General features: G+C 38.8%; 1 protein-coding gene across 1 annotated transcript; it reads left to right on the top strand.

Moving 5' to 3' along the window:
• Positions 1-200: 200 nt before the first annotated feature.
• On the top strand, positions 201-12,294 carry LOC127620038 (neuronal pentraxin-2-like). The gene is made up of 6 exons (XM_052093111.1): positions 201-340; positions 1,121-2,197; positions 3,377-3,977; positions 4,549-4,799; positions 9,324-9,503; positions 9,594-12,294. Exons 2-6 carry the CDS (start codon positions 1,436-1,438, stop codon positions 9,801-9,803), a joined length of 2,004 nt encoding a protein of 667 aa, XP_051949071.1. The 5' UTR covers positions 201-340; positions 1,121-1,435; the 3' UTR covers positions 9,804-12,294.
• Positions 12,295-18,252: the final 5,958 nt, after the last annotated feature.

The following is an 18,252-nucleotide window of genomic DNA, read 5'->3' as shown; positions in this document are numbered from 1 at the left end:
GGGATGCAGAAAGCCCCTTCCTTGGCTGGAAAAAATGTGACGTGGTAGTCTCCCCAAACTTTTGCCAAATATGTTTTATGTTTGTGTAATGTAGGAACTTTTGATGTTAACTCAATTGCTTAAATGGGTTTATGATGGCTTTATTTGCTTGTGTATTCTTCATTTTGTGCATTCCCCTGGGTGCCGACAAGTTTGTTGAAATCTTGGCGAAATCAGACTTGAGGATTTTCACCTGAGTTTCCAAGTTGGAGGTCCGAATTCAAGAGGCGTTCCATTGCACTTTTCCATGTAGGAAGTTGGAAATTCCAACTTTCCAAGTTGATTGGAACTGCAGCACAAGGTTTGGTTGAGATGCTAAAATAAACAGAGTAATGTTTTCATAGCCCCAAATTGTTTACACTTTAAGGAAATTAAACTATGATTGGCTTACTTAAAGTTGTTTTTGCATATTAAGCTGGGATAGTAGAATGTATTATAGCATCGTAAAATATACATACATCCACTTTAATGTTATAGCTATAGCATTTGGCTATTTGTTTTGGGAGACTACATGCTTCCAAACATTTCAATTTAGTTTATATCCTTTGTTTAAATCTTCAGAAGAATCCCTAAAACAATGCTAGGAACAATTGTGGGGGATGGTTAAGAGTGAATTATGCTCTCATTTACTTCTATTTGTTTATGGGTTAACATCCAATTGCCCCTGGCTGCTAGTGCCACACTGATGTATTTTTCTAGCATTAGTTTGCTATCTTCCCTGTGCATCCCTCATTAGCTACCTCTGGCTGTGGGCTTTGTGCACTGCTTGGCTGCTTGCATTATTTTAAAAGCCATTCTTCATCATTTGCATCAATTTGGAGTAACAGTAATGTTATTACAATTGCCAGGGGTGGGGGGGTTCAGCTGTTCATGTCAGTCACCTCAGTGGCACAGCTGGCTCAACAGGACTCCATGTTAATGACTGATTGACCCAGTAATTGGAACAGAGATAAATAATCTAGCTGCTGCCATTTACAGAAAAGTTGCTCATCTGCTTCATTAGATTCATTATAATAAACCCCAAAAGAGTTTTGGTGCAAAGTTTCATTATGACTAAATTCTCCCTTTGTCTAATATTTAGGTATGTGCCCTTGCCTCACCAAATCCGGAAATTAAAGGATTACTCTTAACTGCCAAACACTGGAGATCTGGTATGCAAAAGACCTCATGAAAGTCAAGAACGGTCAACCACCCCTACTCCTGCCCTGTTGAGAAGTACTGTTGAAATGTGCATTTGGACATTGAAAGACCTCAATGCTGCATTTGATGGATTTATAACTACTCAAAGAAACTGTTTGAGATAACCATATGTGTTCACCTGTGTGATTTAAACGGAATATACAATGAATTTTCTGGACATCCATCATGGATTTCTAAATCCACTTGCTGCTCTCCCATGGCCTGTTTTCATGGTGCACATCACACCACTCTAAAGAGGAACTTGATGATGGCAAAAAACACAATTCATGACATTATGTTGCTGCGTTTCCCAGAGCACATGTACTGGGGAGGGATTCTTCAAGGACTATATCCACCCCCTCTTTCACTCTTTCCTCTTCTCCTCCTAATGTTGTTGCCCTCAGATGCAGTAAGTAGTGTACCAGGTTTGGAATATGACTGGGGCACCCAACCTAAACTTGTTTGCATCCCTATCCCTGCAGATGCAGACCCAAGTTGTTTCACACCAGGTGGGGCTGCACTTGGGCCTAACAGCAATGGGCATGGGAATGGACATCATGGACCAGTTAGTGGACTGCCAAATGGTCATAGTAGTAGTAGTGGTAGCCGACATGGCATATCTGATGAGGCCAAAGCCACCATCCTTCACCTGAGAGAGAGCCTTGTGCAACAGAAAGAAACCATCCTCGATCAGCGAGAGACCATTCGGGAACTGACAGCAAAATTGATCCTCTGCGAGGGCTTTGGGAGAGGGGCAGGAGGGCACCATGATGACCATCATGGCCCTTCACACCACAACTCTCATCATTCCACACATCACCATGACAACCATCATGCTGATCCACACTTCCCTTTAAACGGGCATCGCAATGATCATCACAGAGGCAAATCTCCATATCTGGGCAAACATGGGAGCTTTTCCCCAGAACAAACAGGAAAGACCTTGCAAGCTTTGAAGGAGAGGCTGGAAAATCTTCAGGTGGGGACGAGTTTACAATCTTTAAATGAATAGTGAATTGCTGTTCAATCATTATTGCACACAGACCCCATGATTATTGGGTTTAAGAAGCAGTAAATGCAAATACATTTCTACACAATTGTTTACATATTGTTGTTAAGGGGTACTGCATAGACACATCTCTATTCAGGATAACTGCTCATCATGACGTGAACTTTGGCTCTGTAACATACACTCTGGTGGCTTCCTATGCCAACAACAGATCATTGAATACCTTCCATTCAGGCAGTCCTGCTTGGATTTGTTTATTTAATTAGCCAGAACCCTACCCTTGAGACAGCATGTACGATGACCAACATACTATCTGAAATGTTTCACAAGAAAAATAGTTATCATAGTGCAGTTAGATTCTTCAAACAGCATTTGAAGGTCACCATGTCACACTTTCATTGAATATAGTATCCAATAATAGTAATGAAATGCAACTAGTCTCTTACTTTTTTCATTAGTCTATATTACATGAATGAGCTGCTGCTAAAGGGTTTGAGAGTTTGAAGTTTGGTGCTGCATCACAATCTGTGCTCAATCAGTTTCATACAAAACTCTCTGCTTTAGAACTCAGACAGTCATTATTTATGTTTTACAAAGTGTTTGAGTTATCAGCCTCAGCCATTATTAGAATCGTTTTTGTTTTTGAGAAGTGCACATACAGCATGCTGGTGACAGCACACTGCAATGTGCCAGTTGCTGCCACCTCCAATTTGGCCGATCTGCCTTGATGAGCCATTAAGTGCAGAATGCTATGGCATTGAGGAAAGCTGGATTTGCTGCAACTAATCAGAGGAAGGAGGCTGACAGTGAAGGAGGGGCTGCTTCATAATGTTGTAATGCATATCTGCATATTAATAGACTGAATAGTAAATATACAGTAAAGCATAATACAAAACTCAAAACGTTTGTTCTTTTTAAGCTGGTCTTTTTTGGTTAGGAAAGACATGTGCTTTGTTGCATTTTTAGTCAAAATGTTAGCTAAAGTTTTATAGTTTTGCAATTATGATAATTCAATTTTCACAAAAAGCTTAAGCAGATATTTGCATGAGAGTATGAGTCAGTTCTGGACAGTCTCCTATTTTCAAGAACTATTTTCAGTTAATTATGATTAACCACTGCCCCCCCCTATCCCTCTCCATTTATCTACAGACAAGAAATTCTTCCAGTTCCTATTCAAGTTCTTTGAGAGACCTCCTACAACGTAAAATTAACGCACTGGAAGAACAGCTCCATCATCACTATGACAGTCATCACAACTATGGTCACCATGACAATCATCATGGAAATGATCATCATGGTGATCACGATCACCATGATGATCACGATCACCATGACCATGATGACCATCATGATAACCACTCCAACCACCAAGCAAACCACCAAGCAAACCACCACGATGACCATCACTCCAACCAACATTATAATCATCATTATAGTTATCACTACGACCGACACAATGACCACTATGACGATCACCATGACAATCATCATAATGGCCATGATGACCATCATGTCACCCACAACAACCACCATGACGATGACCATGATGATGGCAATCATGACAGTGGTCATCATGAGGATGTGCATCAAAGCAATGGTCAGCACGATGATCGACACCATGGCAGTGATGAGAATGGACACCATCCTCAAATCCCTTACAAGCCAAATTGGTCAAGAGCTCCTGCCCGTGGAGCCCACAATAAATTAGAAACAGTGCTCGGTAATCTTCACCACAAGACTCCTGAAGCAGGTAATATGTTCTAAAATGTAAAAATGCTACAAAATCAGAAGAGTAGATTCTTAGCATTAGGGTGCCTTCACACTAGAAAAACCTCTGACAGAGCGTTTAGTGGATAGGAATGCATAAGCTTTGTTTTAAGGGTGTGGAAAGAGGAGTCTGTGTTTAAAATCAATTGGGAAACAGTTCATTAGATTTCCATAAGCACAACTGGATTCCGCCCTGAAAGTCAATGGATGCCTATGTCAGAGTGTGTTGCAGTAAAAGTTGAAATGTTCTTAGCTATTGGTGGCATGGTTGGAGCTTTACTTTTGCAAAACCTTGCATTTTCCCCCTACATCTTTCCAACCTGCCATCCTCACTGAAATCAATTGACTTGCAGTGTTCTCTTGCATAAACTCCAGTGTGTAGGCTCCCCTTAAGCATATGAAGTGTAATGAGTATTATATGTGATAGATGTTCATCAGTACCTAAATTAACATCTGAGCTCATTCCTCAAGCTGCTTATTAACTAATTAGCTAATTTAATGGATAATATAAAATGAGATCTCATTTCACAATCCCTTGTCTTCACCTCTAACAGGACCAAACAAGAAGCTTAAGAATCCTGACGCTTTTCAGATTGGGTTTCCAATGCGTACCAACTATATGTATGGCCGGATCAAGCGCACCCTTCTGAATGAGATCTTCGCCTTAACAGTTTGTCTTTGGTTAAAAGGGGGCTCAGGTCCTGGGATCGGAACACCATTCTCATACTCTGTCCCGGGTCAAGCCAATGAACTTGTCCTGATTGAGTGGGGCAACAATCCCGTGGAGCTACTAGTGAATGACAAGGTAAAGAAATCACCCAATTATAAAACAGGGATAGCGATGTTGATTTGCATAACTCACAAAAGTCTAATGTCCTAGATCATTAAACAAAGGCAACTTTAAAAACAACCTCTCATCATTTGATGCAACCAAACATGTCAGAACTTTGGACAAAATAATCATGATAAAATGCATTTCTAAGTTGAGGGCTCACAATGGCTCACAATGTAATAAGGAAATGGGGTCGCCAGACTTTCCCTGAAGATGCCCTTGTACTGCCCTTGCAACAATCTGCAAAGCTCTCTCTTCCTCTTGGCTTCCTAACCATTTGCATCATCCAGCCTAATTAGTTAATTGCTTATCCAAGGTTGACGTGTAAATACATTATGGGTTTTTTTGTTTTTTTTATATTATTGAAACAGGACAAATCTGTCCTCTCAATTGCTTACATCCAGTTGCATGTAGTTACATGCTTACAGTTTGCAACTGTTTTTTTTTAATGGAGGTTTAGCATAAAAGAGGGACAGAGTGTTGAAAAGAAAAACATTTTAAGTTTGGATTTTTGTTTAAGCACCACATAAATGCTTTTCTATAAATGTTTGTTACTTGTAGCTGTAGAGTTGACAAAATTGTCCTTTAAGAACAGCCTTTTTTTCTATGTGATTTTCTTCCTTCTTCAAAAGCACTTGAAGTTCAGACTTTGAAAACTGATTATGCTTTATTACTTAAATTTCTTAAAATAATGTTCTTGATTAATTAGCAACAGGACCACAAGAATAAATCAATCACCCTTTCAAGAGGTCAATCAACTTTTTATTTTAATGATTTTAATCCAAAACTTTTTTTTTATAATTTCTTTTGACACTGTGTTGCTCCATCAAAATATATATATATATAAAAACTATTTAGGCCTATTGCCAGTCTGTCTCTCTCATGTTTCCTCGGACTATGTTTCCCAGAATGCTTTGCCCTCATCACTGCCATCTGTTCCCGATCATTCTCACCTGTTTTCCATTCCATCATTAGCTCTTGTTTGAATAAATACCCTCTAGTTTTTTAATTCCTTTGTCAGTTATTAAATTATGTTGTGTCATCACTCAGCAGTTCCATTCCAGCGTATTTCCTTGATTGTTCCCTGTATGGTATTTGTTCTACTCCAACGACTTCCATTGAAACCTTGAAAGTACTCCTATGTCTCTGCTCCGCCATTCCACAACTAGCATGACAGAAGAACTGACCAAACAAGATGGATCTGATGGTGGTCATAATTCTCCTCCTGAAGCAAGGGGACCATCCAGTTGAGGATTACTTCCATGACTTTCTTCAACTGGCGCATTTAGTGCACTATGGAGACCACTCTCTAGTGGTTTTTTCAGAGCTGGCCTGAATGGCGCACTAAAAGAACTGATGACTCCAGCTGATGTGTCCTCACTGGACACTGGCCGACTATGTGGATCACCCTTCACTGTGGGAAAGGAGGATGAGGACAAGTGCTCCAGGCGGTTATTGATTCCTCACCGCTGTCAGCGGTAGCAACCACAGAGGTGGCACTTCCCCTGTACACTGTGAATTACGGCAGGAACCCTAGGTCACAACCAGTGCCCATGCTTGCCAAGGTCAACGAGTCAGCGGCCACGCTTGCCACGGTCAAAGAGCCAGCATCCACGCCTGCCATGGTCAACGAGCCAGTGCCCGCGCCTGCTACGATCAACGAGCCAGCGGCCACACCTGCCACGGGCAATGAGCCAGCACCCACACCTGCCACGGTCAGTGAGCCAGTGCCCACGCCTGCCATGGTCAACAAGCCAGCGCCTATGCCTGTAGCCTCGACCGTCCCAGAGCCAATGCCTGTGGCCTCGACCATTCCCCTTAACAGTGTTCCCGGCTGTCCGGAATAGGAGAAGGAAAAGGACACCTTCTCCCCTGTCGCTGCCATAGCTCACGACCACGGATGTAGTTCCCCAGTCGAAGCCAGAGCTCAAGACCACGGAGGTCGTTCCCCAGTCACTGCCAGGGCTCATTACCATGGTAGTCAGTTCCCAGTCTTCCATGGCCCTTAGTCTCGAGCCTTCCACGACCCTTAGTCTTGAGCCCTACCATGCAGTGCATTCATATCTTACTTAAATCAATTCAATATCAGCATAAGTTTTAACTCCACCTCCTGCATAACATCATCAGTTACATTTCTAAACAAACGCAGAGGTGGGAGCAAGTCACACATGAGCAGGTCAGATTGAGTCCATCTAATAGTCAAGTCAGTACATAACAGAAACAGAGAGGTTATTTTTCCAGTTTAGTTTTCACCCAGGAATTATACATTTTCTCAATTATACAAACATATCTGAGAACTATATTAATATCTGAAAATAGTTGAAGTATATATTTTTGGCAAAATTGCAACAAAAGTGCAGTCTACTATCTAGTAATATGTGATCCTAAAATGTGTGTGTTTGTACAGAAGATAAGATTTGACAAGATTTTGTCACTGTGATGGATTGAGAAGTAAAATTTCCATTATGGTCTATTTTTATCCATCAGATTTTTTATAATTTTATTTACCTGATAATTATAGGGATACATTCAGCATTGTAGCACCCATTATATATGCTCTCAAAACTGTCTCAAACCTTCATTTCAGTGATTCCACAAGAAGTTGGAAACAGTCTTTTGAGATTCCGGTTGACCTGATTGCAACATGCATTTTCTGCAGATTTGTCAGGTGCACATTCATGCAAATGTGTTCTATTGGATTCGGACTGGGAAGGCTCATTGTCATGTTCATTAAACCAGTTTGAGCCGACTTTTGCTTTGTGACATGGTGCACTATCATGCTGGAAGTAGCCATTAGAAGATGAGTAAATTGTGGCCATGAAGGGATGCACATGTTCAGCAACATTACTCAAATAGGCTGTGGCATTCAAGCGATGATTGATTGGCATTACCGGGCCCATAGTGTGCCAAGAAAACATTCCCAACACCATTACACAACCGCCACCAGCAAGGACTGTTGACACAAAGCATGTTGGGTCCATGGATTCATGCTGTTGGCACCAAATTTTGACCCTACCATCTGTGTGCCTCAGCAGAAATTGAGATTCATCAGACCAAGCTAAATTTTTCCAGTCTTCAACTGTCCAGTTTTGGTGAGTCTGTGCCCACTGAAGCCTCAGCTTTTTGTTCTTGGCTGACAGAAGTGGTACCCAATGTGGTCTTCTGCTGTTGTAGCCCATCTGCCTCAAGGTTTGACGAGTTGTGCTGAACATTATCTGAAGCTCCTGACACATATCTGCATGATTTATGCATGCCACATGATTCGTTGGTTAGATAATCAGATGAATACATAGGTGTACAGGTGATCATAATGAGTGCTCAGTGAGTGTATGACACAAACTATCAGCATGACAATTATAACAGATTACAACAGCCTCAACAGTAAATTATAAACAATACATTTGACTCCGTTATACAGCATTAACATGACAGTGGATATATATTTTTTGACTCCCCCGAGCATGAATTTAGTGAAACCAAGGAGTTCTAGAATCTGTCAATAAACTGCTGTGCTAAAGCAAGAGATTTAAACTTACGTGCAGCTTTTAAAGGAAACAACCATCAGATCAGAAAATTTGAAAAAGCACATACACGAACAAGAACTCGATGGAACTTCTTCAGTGTGTCTGATATGAACACAGTGACACAGATGAGAAGCATGCACACTTAAGGTGGTTTTCATACTGGGCGATTTGCTGCTGTCCAAATCAGAGTTTAATTGTTCACAGTGCCCAGCTCCACTAAAATAACTGAGAATTCGGCTTGAAATGTTGCATTTTTGCTTAGATTAAATTCAAGTACAATAGTTAGGAGAACTGGCGTACCATTTTGTGTGTGTGTGTGTGTGTGTGTGTGTGTGTGTGTGTGTGTGTGTGTGTGTGTGTGTGTGTGTGTGCGGTGGTTATCCTTTTTTTATCAATTCATCGTTGTTGCAATACTATTTTTTTTATAGTTTTTTATTACTAGTAATAAAAGCACATAACATGAAAAAATTATAAATAAGTCATTGCCAAATCATCCACTTCAAGTCCAAGTCGAGTCTTGAGTCATTGGTCCTTTTGTCAAAGTCAATCAACTTTTTTTTGCATTTAATCAAGCAAGTCACAAGTCCCATGTAACTCAATTATCCACATCTGAACCAACGTGGTTTTAACAATAGATGTACTGATTTGCAACAGTTACTACGGTTTTGAAAAAAGCATGACTCGGCAGTTGATTTCTCTAACAATGCATCGTCCTATGGTGGTTAAGCAGTGAGCTATGTCATTGTATGGGAAATGCAGCCCTGGTCTGGATGCCCAAACTACTAGATCAATGTTCTGACAGTACCAAAGAGACACAATGATTACACTTTTTAGGGAAATCAACCAACAAATGTCTTTCTGAAGTTATCACTGCATATTATGGTGTAAAAGGAGAAAATCAAAACAATAGCTATGTTGTTGAAAGATACAGTATATAGCTATGTTTATATTGTTCATCTATGTCCTCTTTCAGGCCGTCACTCTTCCCCTTTCTCTGACGGACAGTAAGTGGCACCACCTCTGTGTGACATGGTCCACACGTGATGGCATGTGGGAAGCTTATCAGGATGGTGTGAAAAGGGGCTCTGGGGAGAATCTGTCCTCTTGGCATCCAATTAAACCAGGAGGAGTCTTTATCCTCGGACAAGAGCAGGTAAGTCTCACACAATCAAACATAAGTTTATCAAATCTGTAAAACACCTGCCATCACACTAACTTGTGACCCTATTTTACCTTATGTCAGGACACTCTGGGTGGCCGTTTTGATGCCACACAGTCTTTTGTGGGCGAGATGTCGGATCTACAATTCTGGTCACGTGTGCTGACCTCTACCGAGATCTACAACCAATCTTCCTGCTCCAGCCATCTCACTGGGGATGTCATCACCTGGAGCGAGCCCATGATCGAACTCCATGGAGGAGTCACAAAGTATCCATTTGACCCTTGTCATTAAGGATCTAATGACCAGCAATCCCAAAAAGAGCCAGATGTTGAGATTATAGGCCACCAAGTATATACTTCCTACTTTACTTGCAGCTTGAAAGGTGGACAAATACTGTATGAGTCCAGATGGCAAGACGTTGAATGCAAAGCCGAATACAAGGCAAGACATCGAAGGCAAAGCCGAATACAAGGACTCCGACAGCAGCTGCTAATGCAGAGATTCCCATGGCAGGCTGAAAGGATTCACTATATTCCAAAAAGTTCCATATAGGAATTGGGCATTTCCCTTCACAGTTGGTTCACTTCCAAGTGGAGTGTAAGAACTGTATAAAGTAAGAACTTCAGTTCACTGAGTACAAGCAAAGACACTCCACAAAAACAAAACAAAAAAAGAAACAACAACATTACAATTTGTATGAACTGTGAAAATATACTAGACTGAAGTTCATTAGAAGGGACAGAGTGGAACATTTTATATCTGTAAAATTCAAGTTAAATTCAAGAAATATAAACTTTTTTCCATTTCTTTGGAGAGACCAATTTGAATTGGCTCTGGGCAGCATGGAGGCAACAATGAGTTTTAAAGGCCTACTTTAAGCCATTGTATTACATTTAATTTATGCTACATTTCTTTTAAAGCATGGGCCCGTATTCACAAAAACTCTTATGGCTAAAAGTAGTGAATGCAGAAATGTATGACCAATTCGTTTCACTCCAAATTTTAGGACTTCTTAAGTGTGGCTTTTCGAGCGTGTTACCGTGGAGACAGCACGGGCTTTGGCTTTCTCCACGGCATCCACGCACAACTCACCACGTGCCCCAACGAGAGCGAGAACCACATTATAAAGACCACAAGGTGGTTAACCCAACGTGACTCTACCTACCCTAGCAACTGAGCAAATTGGCTGCTTAGGAAGCCTGACTGGAGTCACTCAGCATGCCCTGGATTCGAACTTGTGACTCCAGGTTTGGTAGGCAGCGTCTTTACTTGCTGAGCTAACCCCTACTTGCTGAGCTTCCTTGCTGAGGTCCCTCACTGGACACATCTAAATAAAACTGTGTAGTGTGGATGAATTGGGAATTTCTGTAATTTGTCAGCAATAATCTATCATATATATGCCCTCTCCACAGGGGCATAGTTTCCAGGAGTGGTGGGGGATTGGTAACACCCCCCCCCCCACCCACCACCACCACCACACACACACACACACACACACACACAATATTTATACCAAGATCAAAGGAAATATGTAGGTGCTTCACACTCCAACCCCGATATTCAAGCCAAGTCTTTGCCCTTGCCTCTCCAGACTGCATATCCTGCGACAATTCATAGTATTTTTTTCTATGGATCCACGTTCGTGTCTACATTCAAAAAGAGGGCATTTACAGGGAATCACGATAATCGTGGAGCTGTGTTTTGATGCTGTTTACGGGATCTATCTAGCTATCTATCTGTCTCTGTCTGTCTGTCTGTCCGTCTATCTATCTTAGCTGACAAATAGCTGTTACCTGTTTACCAATCACTGAGGGTGATTTAAAAGAGTGACGTAATAAAACATGATGTCATCCTTAGCAACGAGGTCAACTCTGCCTTACACTTATCTTAAGATTACCTTACTAAAACTTGGTCTTAGTAATTTTGTGAATAGGTTTTAAGCAAAAACGCCAAGGTAGGAACTCTTTGGAGAACTACTAGTGTTAAGATATAAATCTTTGAATACGGGCCCAGGACTCCAATTAGTTCTGATTATAGTGTATAACCCAAGGTGCTCTTTCAGTCTTAACAATCAATAATAAATTATGCTAAGAAAAGATTGTAATGTTTTTACATGCATGCAAATATTACAAAAAGCAAGATAAAGGTTTTTGCAGGTAGATGTGTCTGCGAGTAAAATAATAAATACTTTTCTTTTTTTACTAAATGTCAACTGTTGTCTTTTTCAAAGCTAACCTCACAGAAAAGACATCAAAAACATATACGTTGGACTTCAGGTGGTTGCCTTGAGACTCATTCTGTCCCTATGTAACAGCATTTGACATATAAAGAATTAGTATATTCATTTTGCCAAATTTTACCAAAAAGAAATGTAGTTGTGTGTGATTTACCACAGAAGTTCACCTGCTCTATTTTTTATTTTTTTTTTTTTCAAAAAGTGCACCTTTTTGCAGTTTACCCCCTCATTTTGTATTTAATTATAATACTTCATTTTGGTGACTTTTTATGCACTAATGTGTGCTGGATTAGCTTGTCTGCTGGTATCTTAACGAGCACGCGTTTTGATGCACTTTTTTTTGCGCTAATAAATTTTTACTACAATGTTGTCAAATTGCTTACCAATATAACAAGCGTACCCTGTGTGGCAGTCTTTTTGAACATATGTTCAATATTCTGTGACAATGACGCTGCTGCCTGTTTCTCTTCAGTCTCTCCTGCTCTTTTCGCCCCATACTCACTATCCATCTGGATGTCGTTGTCACTGACAGGCATCACTGATTTAGCGCGGTAAAGTTTGACGTTCGACGTTCGGTTTTGCAGATGTAAGGGACCGTCTAAAAACTCCACTCACTCCTCTAAAACATAGGAGATGTCCACTCATTTATTCAATTCACGTGCAAGTTATAGGCCTACATGAAAAAACCTGTAAAATACATTTTCACATTCAGAATGTTCTTATAACTTCCCAGAGGACAGACAGACATACTACAGGGGAGATTATTACAATATGATCAATTATAGGCCTATAAGTACAGTAATCAATTTTAGAGGATAGAAGGACTTACTACTTAATCACTAAAATAAAAATAGTAAAAATATACAGCCTTTAAAATGAGAAAACATAATTTTGGTGAATTTTAGTGATTTTGTTCTATAAAATAATTGATTACTGTATTTATATACTTGATCATACTATAATAATATCACCTGTAGTATGTCTGTCTATCCTCTGGGAAGTTACAAGAACATTCTGAATGTGAAAATGTATTTTACAGTTTTTTTTTTTTTTTTTTCTGTACAACTTGCACGTGAATTGAATGAATGAGTGGACAACTCCTATGTTTTAGAGGAGTGAGTGGAGTTTTCAGACGGTCCCTTACATCTGCGAACCCTAATGTCTATCGAATGTCGAACTTCAAACTAACTTTACCGCGCTCACAGATTTTGCTATTCGTTCGAACTACTAGAACCCCCGTCAACGGGCCTGTAATTTGGCATACAATAACAACTTCCCGATGTTACAATACAAGTCTGCAACAAGGAGATGGTAGAGTTCAGTTAGCATCCTAGTTCACATCAGTAAATCGGTATGTTACAGTTTAAATGATTGATACTTATAAAAGTGAGAATGTAACGCTTCTCTACTAATTTTTACAGTGTTTTAAAAACTTTTACACATATATTTTTTAATTAGCCTACATTTTATGAAATCAAATTCAACAATTTTAAATGGGCTACATGAATTATAATATATATATATATATATATAGTATATATATATATATATATATATATATATATATATATATATATATATATATATATATATATATATATATATATATATAAAATTGTATGAAATAAACCAGTACAACAACCTGGATTTTCAAGTGTATTGTTTGGGCAGTTACTGTACATTAAATGGTGCTTTTAAGATTATTTGCGGCAGTTCTTCGAAGTACAGGCGCATCTACTTAAACTTCCTTCAGTTGCATCTCATGGGATTGAAGCATCGTCCTTTGGTATGTGTATATAGGCCCTGTTTTAATTTTAGAATGTACCTATTAATAGTAAATGTTGTTCATGCTATTATAAATAGTACAAAGAACGCTCATTAGAGAGCTGTTTATTATGGGATTTAACTTTACCTCCCATTTAAAAAAAAGAAAAAAAGAATCGAAAATATGAGTCTGGAATCGACTCTTGGAATCGGAATCGATTCACAAATTTCTGAAATCGAACAGCCCTGCACATGGGCTTTGGGAGCGTTCGCCTCCTAGAGGACAATGCACTCTACAACAACACTAACCATTTAAAAGTCATCGTGTAAAATACAGTTGTACATAAGTGGCATTGTCAAGGGTGCCCAAATTAGACCCTGGCCCATCCACAGAATATTAGAGATTTTTTTTTTAACTTAAAATATGTATTTATAAAATAGAGTAAAAAATTCATAAATTCTGATTTCTAAAAATGTGAAAGAATGTGCTGCTTCTTTTGTTAAGTAAAAGTTGGGGTGAAAACTTGGCCCATTAATTTTTATTTAGGCCCACCTTAAATTAATGTCCTGGCTATACCCTTGAATACATTATGTAATAACATTTCTAAAAATATTAATAAGGTACAAAATATATGCTAAGATAAATGCAAAGATGGCATATTATTATAATATATTAGTAGGGTACAACAGGTCAAAAGGCACACTGGACACACAGGAAAATATGCTTTTTTTCTGGTCACAAATATATCAAGATTGAAAACATTTATTTATTTTTATTGAATATTGGAGCAACATAATTTGTGTGAAAAGAAATAATAACGCAAGATTGTTTTTGCTTAAAGTTCTGTTTTTAAAAAAAGATGGTGATGGAGCCTTTTACCCCACACTTGATGTAAAAGGCCCCTATAGGGGTTATAGTGGTTTTAAGTAGATATAAGGGCAATAGTTAAAGTGCAAAATTTGTCAACTAATGCAAAAATATTTGAGACAGCAAGATGCTTTTTGAGTAATAAAGTAAGATAATATTTCCTCAAAATAACTACTTCAGAAAAGGGTACACAATTTCCTGTTAATTTTAAACACATTTGACATTTTATAACATCTCAAGTTTTCTATTAACAAATTATTCTCCATTGTGATTGGATCAGTGAATGTGTGCCCAATTTGAAAAATGTTCACAACAAATACAGGTGAAACTCGAAAAATTAGAATATCGTGCAAAAGTTCATTAATTTCAGTAATTCAACTTAAAAGGTGAAACTAATATATTATATAGACTCATTACAAGCAAAGTAAGATATTTCAAGCCTTTATTTGATATAATTTTGATGATTATGGCTTACAGCTTATGAAAACCCCAAATTCAGAATCTCAGAAAATTAGAATATTACATGAAATCAATAAAAAAAGGATTTTATATACAGAAATGTCGGCCCTCTGAAAAGTATAATCATGCATATGTACTCAGTACTTGGTTTGGGCCCCTTTTGCATTAATTACTGCCTCAATGCGGCGTGGCATGGATGCTATCAGCCTGTGGCACTGCTGAGGTGTTATGGAAGACCAAGATGCTTCAATAGCGGCCTTCAGCTCTTCTGCATTGTTTGGTCTCATGTCTCTCATCTTTCTCTTGGCAATGCCCCATAGATTCTCTATGGGGTTCAGGTCAGGCGAGTTTGCTGGCCAATCAAGCACAGTAATACCATGGTCATTGAACCAGGTTTTGGTACTTTTGGCAGTGTGGGAAGGCGCCAAGTCCTGCTGGAAAATGAAGTCAGCATCTCCATAAAGCTTGTCTGCTGAAGGAAGCATGAAGTGCTCTAAAATGTCCCGGTAGACGGCTGCGTTGACTCTGGACTTAATAAAGCACAGTGGACCAACACCAGCCGATGACATGGCTCCCCAAACCAACACAGACTGTGGAAACTTCACACTGGACTTCAAGCATCTTGGATTGTGTGCCTCTCCATTCTTCCTCCAGACTCTGGGACCTTGGTTTCCAAATGAGATGCAAAATTTGGACCACTGAGCAACAGTCCAGTTCTTTTTTTCTTTAGCCCAGGTAAGACGTTTGACATTTGAAGCCCATGTCCAGGACCCGTCTGTGTGTGGTGGCTCTTGATGCAGTAACTCCAGCCTCAGTCCACTCCTTGTGAAGCTCCCCCACACATTTGAATGGCCTTTTCCTGACAATCCTCTCCAGGCTACGGTCATCCCTGCTGCTTGTGCACCTTTTTCTTCCACACTTTTCCCTTCCACTTAACTTTCTATTAATGTGCTTTGATACAGCACTTTGAGAACATCCAACTTCTTTTGCAATTACCTTTTGAGGCTTTCCTTCCTTGTGGAGGGTGTCAATGATGGTTTTCTGCACAACTGTCAGGTCAGCAGTCTTCCCCATGATTGTGAATTCAACTGAACCAGACTGAGAGACCATTTAAAGGCTCAGGAACCCTTTGCAGGTGTTTAGCTGATTAGAGTGTGACACTTTGAGCCTACAATACTGAACCTTTTCACAATATTCTAATTTTCTGAGATTCTGAATTTGGGGTTTTCATAAGCTGTAAGCCATAATCATCAAAATTATATCAAATAAAGGCTTGAAATATCTTACTTTGCTTGTAATGAGTCTATATAATATATTAGTTTCACCGTTTAAGTTGAATAACTGAAATTAATGAACTTTTGCACGATATTCTAATTTTTCGAGTTTCACCTGTATATTCCCCCATTTAAAAAATAAGTGTTTTATAGGGGCCTTTAGCCACTGCAACAGGGGGGATTTTTACCCCAAATATCATCCTTTCACTAATTGGACAGTTACTAAAAAATCTTTTGATTTAATCACCTTGAACAAAACTGAATATGATGAACAAGCGTTAATCTCAGGGATTTTCAGTAGCTACATAAATTTGCAACATTTTGAAAAATAACAAAAATTACATCAAATTGCCTTAGAATCAAACTTTAGATACACAAATATCTCATGGATCAGGAAATGTTTACAGTGCATAGTGACAAACAGGTGTTTGTGAAAGGGCTGTGGTGGTTTTTGTTGCGGTTTTGGGAAAGCCTTTAACCTTTGGGGCCTTTAGCCCCATTGTAGCCATGGTCATGGCACTTGCTGATAGATGGAGCCCGTTTTTTAGTCAGGCGTAATACTAATAACCTTCACTGCTACCTTCACAGTAGCATTATTGCAAAAAATGCATAAATATATATAAATATATATTTTCTTTAATAACAATCCTGTTAAATATTCCCTAGATATGCCTAGTTGGAGAATGACAGTGGATTTATTACTCCCTTGTCCATGCTGACAACAAGAGAAATTCCTCATCCAGTAATCAATTACTATCATTCTAATAGTTAGTGGTATCAATCTGATGAGGGTGTATGTTATTATCTCCACACATCTTTTGCTTTTGCAATTCAGCAAGGATGAGAAAATAAAATGTTCTTCATATGGCCTTTAGGGCAAATAGTTGTTTTACAGGTACAATGAATGAAATATTGTTAAGTTGAAAATTGAAACTGTAATCTGGCATCTAAGATTCTGAAACCAGACACCTAAATTGCAGATAAACAGTAGCATTGTGTCTGTCTGGCACCAAGGGACATCACCATACTAGCTGTTGCCTGCAAAAATGACCTAAAGAGGGTCTGTGAGAAAGCCAATTATACGGTTGAAATGCAACACAATAATTTTTTTTTCTAAATGTCTGTATAACATTTTAAGGAAAACAGTAATGAGCAAAAAGTGGTGCTTTCACTGGGTCCCTCTAAAGAAAGAAGAGTCATATTACTGCGGCTGAGCTAGGAGCCACAGCAGAGGATTCATTATAATTTAGGTAACAGGCGGCAGATGGGAAAGAGGAGAAAAAGCAGCCTTTGCATAAGAAATGGCCTTTGTCTGCCTGACCTTTTCTTTTCTACTTTGCATGTTGGTTCATAAGCTTTCAGTCTGAGGGTTCACAAAGAGCACAAATGACTGGAACAAACTGCACACCAAAAGATTTTGACCTTTTAAGTCATAATTATTTAAACATAATCTTGTGACTGCAAAAAATCATGAGTATTGGTTAAAAACCTCAATAAAATGATTAGATTTGACAGCCACTTACCAAGGTGACATCAGAGTAAGCTGTCTTTGAAATATATGTTTGTGTAATACATAAAATATTGATCAAATAGGTTTTTCTGGTATTCTGAATGTACATTTAATTTAACAATTGAATCACTATGAAATGACTTGAACTGGGATTCAGAAAACCGGGATTATGTATGTGTATGAACTGGGACAATATAAAATGCATTGCATAAAGTTAGATTTGGTGATATCTAAAGAAAGAAAACACATTTTATTTAGGTAAAATATATATCTTTATTTAAAGAATAATAATAATAAACATCTATACACTTGTATTATGCAATTTTTTGTTCACTTAAAAGCTCCCCTAAGTGCAGTTTCACATTGTGTCCTGAGGATGGCAGAAAAGTGCTGTATCTCTTTTTTCACATTCTGATATATTCTGCTTATAGAAAATCAACAGGGTACAATTTTAGTGTATACCTATTTTACAGATGAACTCTATTGCCTTTTCTAGTAGTCAAAATGGGCCCACTATGCACATCCATTGCAACAAATCCATTCCTCCCGACTGCTGTAATATCAAAATGTTTTACAGTGTTATTGGGGTTTAGGAAGGTGCCATAATAGTTATTTCTGCCAACTAATAT

This window comes from Xyrauchen texanus, chromosome 26 (assembly GCF_025860055.1).
Source record: "Xyrauchen texanus isolate HMW12.3.18 chromosome 26, RBS_HiC_50CHRs, whole genome shotgun sequence".
In the NCBI taxonomy this organism is placed as follows: domain Eukaryota; kingdom Metazoa; phylum Chordata; class Actinopteri; order Cypriniformes; family Catostomidae; genus Xyrauchen; species Xyrauchen texanus.
The sequence above is the reverse complement of the archived record's forward strand: the minus strand, read 5'-3'. Positions and strand labels throughout refer to the sequence as shown.

Coding starts and splice junctions, on each gene's coding strand:
- LOC127620038 (XM_052093111.1), top strand. CDS start 1,436: ATGGCCTGTTTTCATGGTGCACATCACACCACTCTAAAGAGGAACTTG. Junction 3,978..4,548: donor CCACAAGACTCCTGAAGCAG/GTAATATGTTCT, acceptor CACCTCTAACAG/GACCAAACAAGAAGCTTAAG. Junction 9,504..9,593: donor TTATCCTCGGACAAGAGCAG/GTAAGTCTCACA, acceptor ACCTTATGTCAG/GACACTCTGGGTGGCCGTTT.